This window comes from Pinus tabuliformis, chromosome 5_2 (genome assembly GCF_031772625.1).
Source record: "Pinus tabuliformis cultivar Carrire ecotype Pingquan chromosome 5_2, CPIR1, whole genome shotgun sequence".
Classification (NCBI taxonomy): domain Eukaryota; kingdom Viridiplantae; phylum Streptophyta; class Pinopsida; order Pinales; family Pinaceae; genus Pinus; species Pinus tabuliformis.
Window position 1 is genome coordinate 776,669,916 of NC_142306.1, and position 14,365 is coordinate 776,684,280.

Sequence of the window (14,365 nt, forward strand, 5' to 3'; positions counted from 1 at the left end):
GGGCATGGTCCTTCATGTAACAGTTGTATTCCTCAAGTTTGTTGCAGGGAATGACATATCTTGGTTGTTTTTGTGCCCTAGGTAGGCATTTTCCTCCCATCCTTTTCTGCCATAAGTTTCCCATCACTGGGGCGTAGCTTTCCTTCTGGTTATACTGCATGCCGCTTGCACTGGTCTCCCCTGTTACCACGTTTTTGAATGAGGGGATCTCTCCCCTCCCCTCTGGGTTTTCCATTTCCCGCTCAGCTCTTGTCTCTTAGAAATTTACCCTAGCTTTGCTGGTGAAGATTTATTTTCTGAAATGCAGTTGATGCGCGGTTCGTCTCCCCGACCTACCCTCTTGGACTTTCCTTTCTCCCGTGCTCGTCTCCTAGCATCCCTGTCTGCTGCGCCGTCTGCAAACCCTAGCAGCGCGCATCCTCAGAGCCCCATCGTGGGTCAGAAAACTTCATCATCGTTTGTAGTTTTTCTCAAAGTTTTATCATTTCATTTTTTCCAAATTTTATTTCTATTATTTTTTGAAAGATCATTTCATATTTTTGTATATTCTATTTTATATTATTTTTGGATTTTATATTTAAAAGCGTTATTATTTCATATTTTTTGAGATATTATAATTTTGAATTCGATAAACTTTTATATATATAAATAAAAATAAAAGTTGGAAATAACTATGACATTATCTTTTTAAATAATATATATATTGAAGATGGTACTAATATTATTAAATTGGAAATGACTTTTTTTTTTTTTAATAATGTATACCATTCTAGTAAATTTAATTGTGAAAAATATTTTATATTTTGAATTGAAATCCATAATAAGTATTTTATTCTATAATTTTTTTTTAAGAAAATACAACATGTCCCCTAACTCAAATCTAAAACAACATTTGAGTGGGAAAACGCAAGATTCTCGACTGAGAGGGGTCATCTTCGTCACTGTTGTGGAACGTTTATGAGCGCGAAAGTCTACCGAGAGGAGATATATCTATCTATATGTATATATCACGACGAACTAGAAAAAGTATGAACATAATTTACTAGATTGCCTAATCAATCTCAAAGTCTAAAATAAGTCTAAATAAATCAAATCCAACTTTGACAGAACTATAGGGGTACCAAAACTTTGACCAGACTTGTTGAATGTAGACCTCTCTATGGATTCACATGTTGGCATATGAGGAGAGGTTGAGAGGTTGTTACATCAGCATAGTTGCATATCACGAGAGCTGGTTACATCAGCATAGTTTAATGTCTCGATTCACATATTGGTATATTAGGAGACATTTAGAGGATTTAGAGGTGATGAGGTAGTTTGTATTATAAATTTTATTAAAATAATATTTTTTTTATGATTTAAATTGTGTTTTTAATGAAATTTTTAGAAATTCAAATTATTAGATTGAGAAGTCTTCTCTAACGTATTATGGAAGAGATGTTATAATGTCTTGTTTTGTCATATTTTATTAAGCATTTTGATTTGGTGAAATTACATAGAAATAAAAATAAAAATAAAAATAAATGAAATTAATAATAAAATAAAATTAAGGTAAATTAATCATATTATGGTTAGTAGTTTTTTGGCTACAAATTTTTACAACTCATGGTTTTTTCCATGATATTTTTAAGTCATTGTTTTCCCATGATATTCTTTAGTAATGTAGCCTATTTAAAGCATACAATTCCATTATACTTGCAACAATCATCGGGATTTTCTCACTTTGCTCATGAAGAATGAAGTTTGCTTCGATATAATTTAACTTTGTTTTAACTTTGTTTGATTAAGGTGAAGCATGAAGTTTGTTTCGATATACTTTAATTTTTTTTTATGGAAGGTGAAGAATAAACTTTACTATAATGTGTGTTTATGAATATGTCCAATATGCTTTCAATAAAACAATTGATCTAGTCTATTCAAAAATCATTTCCAACCATGTTTTCATTTTCTTGAACTGAATTTATTTTTTACATTTTTTTCCATTGTTTAAATTTATTTGTAATATGAGATTTCGTTACAATTTTTTTTGGTCAAGTTGTATGTAAATTCTCTAGGCTTGATGTGTAGCTTGAGGAGCCTCGACCTAGTGGCATCTAATCTATCAAAGTTACTTAGGGATAACACTTGACCTAGGCCACATGACTACCCCTAGACTAACTAGATTTTTGAACATATCTCCATCCCCTATCAAAATTTAAATGAATCTAAACTGATATAAATACAATGATTTTAAATTTTTAAATTTTTATTTTTTAATTAATTTTTTTACAAATTTTTTAAAAATTCAAAAGAAATTGTTTATATTATTTTTTTTTAATTAAAATAAAAATTTATAAAAAAATTTATGTAATTTCAAAAAAAATCTCACATAAAAAACGAATGGTTCACCAAATCACATCAGAAATCGAATAGTTTACCAAACCATTGTGACTAACAATATATTAAAATATGTTTAAACAAATGATATTATATTAATTTTGATTTTATATTTCAAAGAAACCATGTAGTACTTTCATAAAAAGGCTTAAGTGAGGAGTAATTTTATTATGTCATTTCTGAATTATTTAAATTATTTAAAAAATTATGGTAAACCTTTAGAGCCAGCTCAGCCACACTGGTTGGTCAAATTGCTGCAGATGAGCGAGCCTAAAATGCAGGAGCAGTTATATTCAACCTGAGTTTAGAATCTATGCAGTCAAATGTTTCAGCTTGGCAGCCTTCCTGACTCAGGGATTCTGTTCACATCAGTCATAAGCGAGCCTCCCAGAAGTTGCGTGGTCAATGACCGCACTCTGCAGCGCTACGAAACCCTCAGACATACGGCCTGTGAAAAGTCAAGAAACCCTCACACACACGGCCCCAGACATTCATGAAGTCGACGAAGACGAAGCATCGTGATAAGGAGTCTGAAGGAGAATTCAAACTCCTCATCCGTGTCTGCCGTTTTTCACACACAAAGTTCCTCTTCAGATTCTGATCAATCTGCATTCATTCAATCATTCACCCATTTCATATTTAGACGATTCAGCCTCTATTTCATTCCTTAATCCCCAATTCAGCTCTTTAATTTGAGGCCTTCTCAGCTTGTTTTTTTTCTTGAAATACTCTGCTTCTGCAACCATGATCTTCGGAATGTGAGAGGGTTTTGACGCCAAGGGCATCTGAGATAGATTCAGCGCCAGCCATGGCCTCTCACACCACGAATCACAATGGCAGCGTGCCGCCCCCCGATGTCGACCATAAGTACGGAGCCCTGTATCCGCCTTACGGACTCGGCGGCAATCGAATGGCATCCGACAACAATCAGCAAAATGCTATGAACGGGATCTTCATGCTAGGCTCTTTCGTAGTTCTCTTTTCCTTCATTTTGTTCCTCTTCGTGATCTGCATCTACGCCGGTTTGCGTCGCAGGGAGTACCGTGAAATCTCTCTGTCTCGACGTAGCAACATCTCTTGGCGCCGTGGATTTTCCTTCGCGCGAGAGGATCCCTTGAGCCTCCTCAACGTGGGTTTGGATGCGCGCGTCATCGAATCTCTGCCCGTCTTCGAGTACAAAACGCAGAGCTTCAAAGACGCGCTCGAATGCGCAGTCTGTCTGTCGGAATTCGAGGAGAACGAGAAAGCCCGGCTTCTGCCCAATTGCAAACACAGCTTTCACGTAGAATGCATCGACATGTGGTTTCGTTCACATTCGACCTGCCCGATTTGCAGAACGGGCGCTCAGCCGAAACAGAGGGCAGGTAATAATAATACAGATGAGATTTCAATTACAATAGAAGTGATTTCTTCAGGTAATAGAGAAATCCGCATCGGCCCAGGTCTCGAACAAGGGGAAACGAGCTCTCAAGAACCGAAAAGTGCTGTGGACGAAGGGCCGTCCACCAGCGGAATCTCCTCCATGCCGGAAACCGCCATTGATGTGGCCGGGAGGCCTGAAAGCGAGAAACAAGTGTGCTTGCACAGTGGATCGCAGTCCTCAAGAACTGCTCTGCATTCACTGAAGAGAATTCTGAGCAGAGGCAGAGAGGGGAGGGTCTTCCCCGATGCTCCGCGAGATCACGGGATCGAATCCGAAGGGCAATCATAATCGTAGGCGCACTGATAGTCTAACTTTCCCAACGTCCGGTTCCAGCAATTAACGCGAACTCTGTCGACAGAAATTAATTTCGAAGACGCTTTTCATTTTGGTTCATTTTTCGGTCAATTACCGTTCGCATTCAACTTGCCCGATTTGCAGAACGGGCGCTGAGCCGAAACAGAGGTTAGGGAATAATGACACAGATGAGATTTCCATTAACGTAGAATTGATTTCTCCAGGTAATAGAGAAATCCGCATCCGCCAGGATTCAAACAGGGCGAATCGAGCTCTCAAGAACCAAAACCGCCGTGGACGAAGGGCCCTCCACGAGCGTAGACTGCGCTCCATTCACTGAAGAGAATGTTGAGCAGAGGCAGAGAGGGAGGGTCTTCCCTGATGCTCTGTGATGCTCTGCAATATCACCGAGGGACAACCACAATCGCAGACGCACTGTTAGCGCAACTTTCCTGACCTCCAGTGTGCCAAGTAAGGCGAACATTGTTGACGGAAATTGATTTCACCGTTTATTTTCATTTTCGTTTCAATTCCGTCAGCAACGGTCGGGAGATTTTTCTTTTAGCGAGTTGTGGATGGTTGTTATTGTAAATTGATAACGGGGATGGTTATTATTGTAAATTGATAACAAGGATGGTTATTATTTTTAATTGTAGCTTAGTAAAAATAATTATTTTTAATGTGTATAATATTTATAATGATAAGATGATTTATAACTTTTATAGAAAATTTAAGATATTTGAAATGACTAATGGTGAATAAATTGGAAAAAAATAAAATTAAAAAAATTACATGGGTCATCAAGTATGAAATATAGACCTCTTGTACATCAAAAGTAGTTAGACAATTTTAGGGATAATTGTTATTGAATGGTATTAATATTTATAATCTACTTGTATTTGAAGGAAATTGGGATACATGGAAATGATAAATTTGATGACCTTATCATTTCCATGCAATATAAAAATATTACTAATTTAATTTGCAATAACCATATTTACAAGTAGACGTTACTAAAATTATATTTAATTTAATAAATGTATTACCATTTCTTCGAGAATTAGCTAGAAAATGATTTCTTCATGCACCATGAACTCCTTTAACCAATACATGAATGTTATGCAGAAATATCATAAATATTATACAAAAATAAGAGTCATTCTTTTATTTAAATGACAAAGGGATTTGAATAATTTTGGAGTGCTTTGAATGGGCCCAAGCACATAATTTTAGAAGGCTCAACCAAAACTATAGGTGGAAAATGGAAAATCCAAGCGCTTTTCACCAATAGAAAATTAATTTAACCCATCCTAAATTTATTGAGTACTGAATAAAAGGTCCACGACTTATGCGGTATGGAAGCTCCGCGTTGGTTTTCCCTTGGCCCTTGAGGCCACGGCTACAGCTGTTGCAATTTTTACTTACAAGGCTACAAGGCTCCAGACCACAGCCCACAACCCCTGCCAATGCTTATCCCGTCCAGGGCACAAATTTAATTTATGGTATGGTATATCAATGGAGTCGTCTTTAGTGCAATTTTTGGAGATTCCGATGACGGATTACCCAAGTGACGGATGCGCCCAGGTTGTGACAGCGATGCGTGTTGGGTATTTTTGATGGGGAAAATACCAAAAACCAAACATTCAAACACACAGAGGCAATGCTCTGTTTTTACTTGGGTATTTTTGATGGGGAAAATACCAAAAACCAAACATTCAAACACACAGAGGCAATGCTCTGTTTTTACTTTTCTCCTGGATCCTTTTGTGCACAGAAGACTTAAAAAAATTCACTGAGAGACAGAGTATTTCAACACCATAAAAGATTTCTGAGAAATTACTGGGTTAACTGCTGTAAATCCCTTTTTACATTCACTGTAATAAAAGTTTACATAAGTTTACTGCTGTAAACAAAATTCACACAGACTTACAAAAAAAACTTCACCATTTTCTTTATGCACTGCTTGTGCAAAAACCACACATGGTTTTCTTACAACTCCAAAAATTACATCCCCTGGTTCTTATCTTTTTACACACTGCTGTGTGTTTTCCTTTTTACTGCGCCATCATTCTTTTACACTGCTGTAAAAAAAAATGAGTTCTTTTCCCCGTGTGCAACACTTACAAAAAAAATCAACACAAAACACTTTACATACGATTTTATATTTTTAACACATGCCGCATATAAAAAAAATATAAAACATATAAAAAAAAATTAAAACTATGCGCCCATGCCCATATTAATGGGACTCCACCAAAAATTACGTATGTGCCCATAATCATTTAAGATGGGCCTCCACCAACCTTCGTAAATGCATTAAAGGCCTCAGCGTTTCCTCCACGGCGGTCAGCGGAAAAAGACAAACACTCCACGCAATGCATTGATTTGACGCAGGCGGGCATCAGCTTCGGAGATCGACGGTTGAAGAAGGTGGAGCAGATCGAACGGCGAAAATGATATCGGAAGGCCAACAAGTGCTGAACATTAACCTCCGAGAAAATGACGTTGCGTTACGTCAGGGCTGAACCACGTGTCAGCTCCAAATTGTATCGGAGCTCCTTGCCGGATTATTCCTTCTGCCTGAAATCAACCCGAGAGCTTTCCGGCGAGGTTTGCTTAACGTTTTCTGGCAGCTGCGTTGAAAGCGTACGGCAGCGTTGAAATTAGATTTCAACACTCCCCTTTAATTTCAACAGCTGGGCATTCGGTCATACCGAGACACTTTCTCAAAAATTCAAAGCTCTTCTGATCAAGTGGCTTTGTCAAGATGTCTGCTACCTGTTCTTGAGTCCTGCAATGTTCTAGGACAATTTCTCCATTGTTCACTAATTCTCTGATGTAGTGAAACCTTGTATCAATGTGTTTCGTTCTCTTATGAAACACTGAATTCTTTGACAATGCAATAGCTGAGCTATTGTCACAAAAAATCACTGTTGCTTTTGCCTGCTCTTGGCCTAAGCTTCTCAACATTCTTCTCATCCACACTGCTTGACATGCTGCTGCTGTAGCTGCCACATATTCAGCCTCTGCTGTAGACAATGCTACAATGGACTGCTTCTTAGAAGCCCATGAAATGGCTCCTGAACCCATATTAAAAACATAACCGGAAGTGCTCTTCCGATCATCTACACTTCCAGCCCAATCGCTATCTGTGTACCCAACCAAATCTGAATGTTCTGAGGCATGATATAAAATTCCAAACATTTTGGTGCCTTTGACATACCTCAAAATTCTCTTTGCTGCCTGCCAATGTGCCTCCTTTGGCCTCTCCATGAACCTGGAAATTAAACTAACAGCGTACATTAAATCAGGCCTAGTAGCTGTTAAGTACATGAGGCTGCCTACAATACTCTTGTACAAACTAGGATCAAAATCCTTGCTGCTGTCCTCTCTGCTGAGCTTTAATCCCATTACTGTGGGAGTGATGGCTGCCTTGCATTCTTCCATCTTAAATCTGCTCAAAATTTGATTTACATATCTTGCTTAAGATATAAAAATTCCTTTTTCATTTTGCTCTACTTCTATGCCTAAGAAGTATCTCAACAATCCCATGTCAGTCATTTCAAATTCATCCTTCATGACTGATTTAAAATTCTCAATAAGATAAATATCATTTCCAGTGAAAATAACATCATCTACATACAAGACAACAATTAAAATTTTACCATCCTTTTCCTTGATGTAGACTGTGGGTTCTCCTTCACATTTGTCAAATTCATTATCCAATAGATATGAGTCTATCCTGCTGTACCATGCTCTTGGCGCTTGCTTCAGCCCATAAAGAGCTTTCTTCAATTTGCACACTTTGTGCTCTTCACCTTTCTTCTCATATCCGAGAGGCTGTTCCACATAGACCTCTTCCATTAACACTCCATTTAGGAATGCTGATTTCACATCCATTTGGTAGACTTTCCATTTGTTTTGTGCTGCTATGGACAGCACTGCTCTCACGGTTTCCATTCTTGCAACCGGGGCGAAAGTCTCTTCATAATCTCTTTCATACTGCTGCTTGTAGCCTTTAACAACCAGCCTTGTCTTGTGCCTTTCAATCTTGCCTTCAGCATTGCTCTTGGTCTTATAGACCCATTTCACACCAATAACTTCTTTGCCTTTTGGTAACTCAACCAAATCCCATGTTTTGTTTCTCTCTATGGCGTTCATCTCCTCATCCATAGCTTCTATCCATTTCCTATCTTTAATAGCTTCTTCAAAATGAATAGGATCATCAACATGACAATACAAGGCAAATAAGGAATTCATTCATTCTTCATAAATATCACTTAGATTTCTAAACTTCTTACCTCTTTCACTTGGTGTGCAAGTGCTTGAAGATGCACTTGAATTTCCTCCTTGTGGTGTGCTTGGAGAAGCACTCTCATTGATCCTCAATGGTGTTCCTTGCTGTCCTTGTGTTGGCGCTGCTGTTTGGGGATGTACTTCAGCCACTTCCTCTTCATCTTCATCATGAGACAAACAGTTCTTGACATTAACTGTTTTCTCTATGCTTCCATCCCAAGCTTCCTCTTCAATGAATTGAACATCTCTGCTGACAAAGAACTTCTTGGTAGATGGAATGTACAGCCTGTAGGCTTTGGATTCCTCACTGTATCCAATGAAGATGCATTTCTCCCCTTTGCTGTCCAACTTCCTCCTTAGCTGATCCGGAATGTGTGCATAGGCCACACACCCAAAAACTCTCATGTGGGTGACTCCTTGCTTTCTCCCACTCCATGCCTCTTCTGGCACTTTGTTCATCACTGCTTTTGTAGGACACCTGTTCAATATATAAACTGCACAATGTACAGCTTCAGCCCAATAGTCATTTCCCAAATGCTTTGCCTTTAGCATGCTCCTCGCCATATCCATGATGGTCTTGTTCTTCCTTTCAGCAACTCCATTTTGTTGCGGAGTGTACCTTGCTGTAAACTGTTTATGAATTCCATTTTCTCTACAAAATCTTAGGAATTCCTTAGAGATATACTCACCTCCTCTATCAGTTCTCAATACTTTTATGTGCAGCCCGCTTTGGTTCTCCACAAGTGCTTTGAAGTTTTGGAATTTCTCAAACACTTCACTTTTGTTTTTAAGGAAATATATCCAAGTCTTTCTTGTACAGTCATCAATGAATGTTAAAAAATATAGGCTGCCAGCTAATGATGGAGCTTGCATTGGTCCACACAAATCTGAGTGGATAATCTCTAAGGGTGCCTTTGCCCTTATACTTTTCCCTGATGGAAAACTCTCTCTATGTTGTTTGCCCAATATACAACCTTCACAAAGGCTGTCCGGCTTCTCTATCAATGGTAATCCCTTTACCATTCCTTTTCTGCTCAACAAATTCAGACCTCCAAAATTTAGATGCCCGAATCTCAAGTGCCATAACCAGTTCTCATCCTTTGGCACGCTTTGAAAGGCCTCTTGGGTGACTGCTGCAATTTCATTTTTGTTTTTCAAATCTACCCTTATCCTGAGAGGGAACATCCTGTTCCTTGTCATTTTTACTTCAGCAATGCATCTTTTGCTGGGTGGTATGTCCATGATGGTGCACACATCATTTACAAAGTAAACATTGTAACCCTTTTGAATAAGCTGTCCAACACTCAATAGGTTACATCTCATTCCGGGGACATAGTAGACATCTGCTATGGTTTTCCTTTCTCCTTGTTTTGTAAATATTTTTACCTCCCCTTTTCCCATAACAGACACTTTACTATCAGTTCCTAGTGTGACCTCTGATTTCAAATTCTGATTTAAGGCTGAAAAGAGGGCTATATTCCCTGTCATATGGTTGCTGCAACCTGAGTCTAAAAACCATATGTCTTCACTATGTGTTTCAACCATGTTACAAGCTAACAGGACATTATTTTGACTGCTGTTTTCTCTTGTAACATTTGCATTTTGTCTACTACTCATATCATGCTGTTTCTTTCTACAATCACTTGCATAATGCCCATACTTTTTGCAATAATAGCATTGAACATTAGATTTATCATACCTTTGTCCTTGAGCATGATATTGTCCTCCTTGTTGGCTGCTGCCTTGGCCTTGGTTCTGATTTGGATTGCTGCCTCTTCCTTGTGCATTTGCTGGGCTGTTCCTTCCACCTCTGTTCTGGCTTCTGCCTCTTCCTCTCTTGTTTCCTCTGCCTTGACCTCTTCCTCTTCCAAAGGACATCTGGGTCTTGAAGGCTTGCTCAAGAGATGAGTTTTCATTCCTACTCAACCTCTGCTCATGTGTTATCAGTGATGCATGTAGCTCATCAACTGAATAACTTGAGAGATCCTTTGTCTCTTCGATGGTGGTGACTATGGCATCAAACTTTGAGGGTAAGACCCTCAATATTTTCTCCACAATCCTTCTATCTTCAATGGTTTCTCCATGAGTTCTCATTTGTGTGATTACACCAATCACATGAGTGAAGAATGAGTCAATGTTATCTGACTCCTTCATGCACAGATTCTCAAAGTCCTTTCTCAGCAATTGTAGTTTTGCTGTCTTCACTCTCTCCATGCCTTGATAAGCTGTCTTGAGGGTTTGCCATGCTTCATTTGCTGTCTTAGCTGCTGCTAACCTTGGAAACACACTCTGGTCTACTGCTAGATACAACAACATACGGGCTTTTGAGTCCTTCTTCCTATTGCTCTTCAGCTGATCTCTCTCTCCCTGAGTTAGTGCATTGAACTCAGTTTCATCTGCCGGTTCTTCAAAACCTTCCTCGACTATTTCCCATAAGTCTTGAGAGGCAAACAGGGCTGTCATGGTTATTGCCCAATAGTCATAGTTCTTCCCATTAAACTGTGGGAGCTGGGTGTTAAACAAACCCATACCAGTGCTTGTGCTGGCCATTCCTTGTATTCTGATCTATGCCTCTAAATCCTTGACTGTGTGTTTAAAGAAAATCACTGCTTCTTCAGCAACACAAAAAAAAACCTTTTGGAATACCTGAATCTTTTGTTGACTGTCTTCTGTCTGCCTGAGAAGTTTTGCTGCAGCAACAACCTTCTCCCTTCAGCTTCTTTAACTTCTTTAAAGAGCCTAAACCTGCTCTGATACCACTGTTGGGTATTTTTGATGGGGAAAATACCAAAAACCAAACATTCAAACACACAGAGGCAATGCTCTGTTTTTACTTTTCTCCAGGATCCTTTTGTGCACAGAAGACTTAAAAAAAATTCACTGAGAGACAGAGTATTTCAACACCATAAAAGATTTCTGAGAAATTACTGGGTTAACTGCTGTAAATCCCTTTTTACATTCACTGCAGTGAAAACAACTTACTGCTGTAATAAAAGTTTACATAAGTTTACTGCTGTAAACAAAATTCACACAGACTTACAAAAAAACTTCACCATTTTCTTTATGCACTGCTTGTGCAAAAACCACACATGGTTTTCTTACAACTCCAAAAATTACATCACCTGGTTCTTATCTTTTTACACACTGCTGTGTGTTTTCCTTTTTACTGCGCCATCATTCTTTTACACTGCTGTAAAAAAAATGAGTTCTTTTCCCCGTGTGCAACACTTACAAAAAAAATCAACACAAAACACTTTACATACAATTTTATATTTTTAACACATGCCGTATATAAAAAAATATAAAACATATAAAAAAAAATTAAAACTATGCGCCCATGCCCATATTAATGGGACTCCACCAAAAATTACGTATGTGCCCATAATCATTTAAGATGGGCCTCCACCAACCTTCGTAAATGCATTAAAGGCCTCAGCATTTCCTCCACGGCGGTCAGCGGAAAAAGACAAACACTCCACGCAATGCATTGATTTGACGCAGGCGGGCATCAGCTTCGGAGATCGACGGTTGAAGAAGGTGGAGCAGATCGAACGGCGAAAATGATATCGGAAGGCCAACAAGTGCTGAACATTAACCTCCGAGAAAATGACGTTGCGTTACGTCAGGGCTGAACCACGTGTCAGCTCCAAATTGTATCGGAGCTCCTTGCCGGATTATTCCTTTTGCCTGAAATCAACCCGAGAGCTTTCCGGCGAGGTTTGCTTAACGTTTTCTGGCAGCTGCGTTGAAAGCGTACGGCAGCGTTGAAATTAGATTTCAACAATGCGGCAGATTGGCTAATGACTGCGTGGTTCTATGAATGACCTCTGCAACCCTTGGGGTTCTGACAGTGATCCTTGTCATCAATTGATGATAGATTTACCCTATAGCTATAAGCTACTGCGCCCTCGGCTTCTCTACAGCTCTGCTGGATTTGACTCGCGACCACAACTCCACCACATGAGGAGTGATGAACACCAACAGCCGAAAGGATTTGATTTGTGATCAATAAGATGAGGAGTCGACCTGGTAATCACTTGGCCTGCGCGCAATGGTGTGGCTAGTCTAACTTTATGCCTTGTAGGGGAGCTTCTGCATGATGGAGGAGCCACAAATTGGTTTGTTTCAGCAGCAAACCAATACCCTCAAAACCCCAAAGGAAATTGACGTGAATGCCCCTCGGTGAGATTGAATTCCCCAAAGGAAATTGACGTGAATGCCCCTCGGTGAGATTGAATTCCCACTTACGCTAGATGGAGGATCTCGCTGAAACTCTCACTTGAAAACTTAACCTAGCCTTCAATCAAATGCCAAAAAAGAAAAGTCCAAATTCCAATCATTCCTTCCTCCTTTATAGTTTTTTTTTCAAGTTTTTAGAATTTACATAATACCATCTCAAAATATTATCACTTGAAAATATCATCAACAAATACTTTGGACAAATACCATGTGCTTACAAATCCCCTTCTTTTCCCTTTTTATTACAAAAGGAGAGTCCTCAAAACTCCCCTTGTGGCTAGTCTAAGGGAAAGAAGATGTCATCTCCCAAGACTCAGTTGGTCAAGGATATTACGGTCCTCCCCACCCAAAATTATTTGTCCTTAGGCAATTAAGAATCTATGCATCAATGCCAGGATCCCAAAGGCTTATGTAAAATTCATTTTTTCATAAGTATGGTATTGTCTTGGTTCTACTGAATTTTGCAAAATCGCCATTTTCTGTTATGCTACAAAATAATCCATTATAATGTAGATCTTCCTCCAGCTTCATAGGGTAACGTGCTAAGATCGCATTGCGAAATGGAATAGATATTGTCGAGAAGAAGAAATAGTCCCCTATCAATCTTTCAACTTGTAATTATGCATACTTGTTGTTTATTGTCAAAATTACTTGAATATCATTGAGATCACATGTAGTGAGTGCAACAGCGAAAAAATCAAAGAATCTATTTATAATATCTATTTCCAATTCCTCATCCCCACCAGAATATGTTGTTGTCCATATTGCATTGGACTTTACACCAAGGTATGTTGGTATGTCTTATAAAATGCGTAGGATTAATATCCCTTATGGTCTCAACATCCAAGTTATATAACTTGTCCATGTTCATGCCAACAGATCCTACCCTTGTGCAATATGATTTTGAGTTCATTGTAGTTATGATAAGTTTACTTGGATCATAATGTAGGGTGATATTTAGAGAGAAGAGAAAGTCGGACTCTCTAAAGGTAAAAACACATTCTTTATTATGTTGTCCGACATCGGTAAAAATATTTATAGGTGGTGTTGTAGGAGTTATTATATCTTGAACACAATTCCTATATTCTGACACCTCTGAAGCTTGAATATTAGGAGAGAACAAGCATTCCCCTTCCATATTGGCATCCTTCCAAGGTCCAAAAAGATTTGCACCACTTTTGTTCAACGTGATCGGAATGTGAGAAAAAATAGATATTCCTCCTATTGCACATTTTCTCGACAAGGATCTTTCAGACAGGTACAGCCGTTGTTGGTTGGTCATGGAAATATTGTCCTTTGGAATATAAAAGACTTTGTTGTGTACATTGGGCTTTTATCTCTTTGATAATTATTGTAGGTTCATTTCCTACATTTCAAGCATTTAAAGACCCTAAGTCAATACATGAAGCTTGAATACAAATGTCATTTGCTAGCTTAGTGCTAATTGTAAAACTCAAGTTTGCCTCAATATGTCCAGGAGAGGGAAAGTATGATGGTGGGACTTCCAAAGGACAACAAAACTCTGGTTTGAAGCAATGCCTTATTTCCATCATGACCTCATATGTATAGTAGTAGCATGAAGTGATGATGGCAACAAATGGTGGAAATAATACCACTCCTGCTCAAGCTTAGGAGTAATTGAAGAAAAATCACGTGTTTGAGTTGTGAAGATCTCATTGCTAGCCACTTGAATGAGCAGTTGCAATCCTTGTCCTGCAACAGGTCAACAACCAAAAT

The 14,365-nt window shown here is 38.6% G+C and overlaps 1 protein-coding gene across 1 annotated transcript; it reads left to right on the top strand.

The window, feature by feature from the left end:
• The first annotated feature begins 2,949 nt into the window (after window positions 1–2,949).
• LOC149161582 (uncharacterized) lies at window positions 2,950–4,719 on the top strand. The gene has a single exon (XM_089435537.1). The coding sequence runs from the start codon at window positions 3,185–3,187 to the stop codon at window positions 4,085–4,087; it is 903 nt and encodes a 300-aa protein (XP_089291663.1). The 5' UTR covers window positions 2,950–3,184; the 3' UTR covers window positions 4,088–4,719.
• Window positions 4,720–14,365: the final 9,646 nt, after the last annotated feature.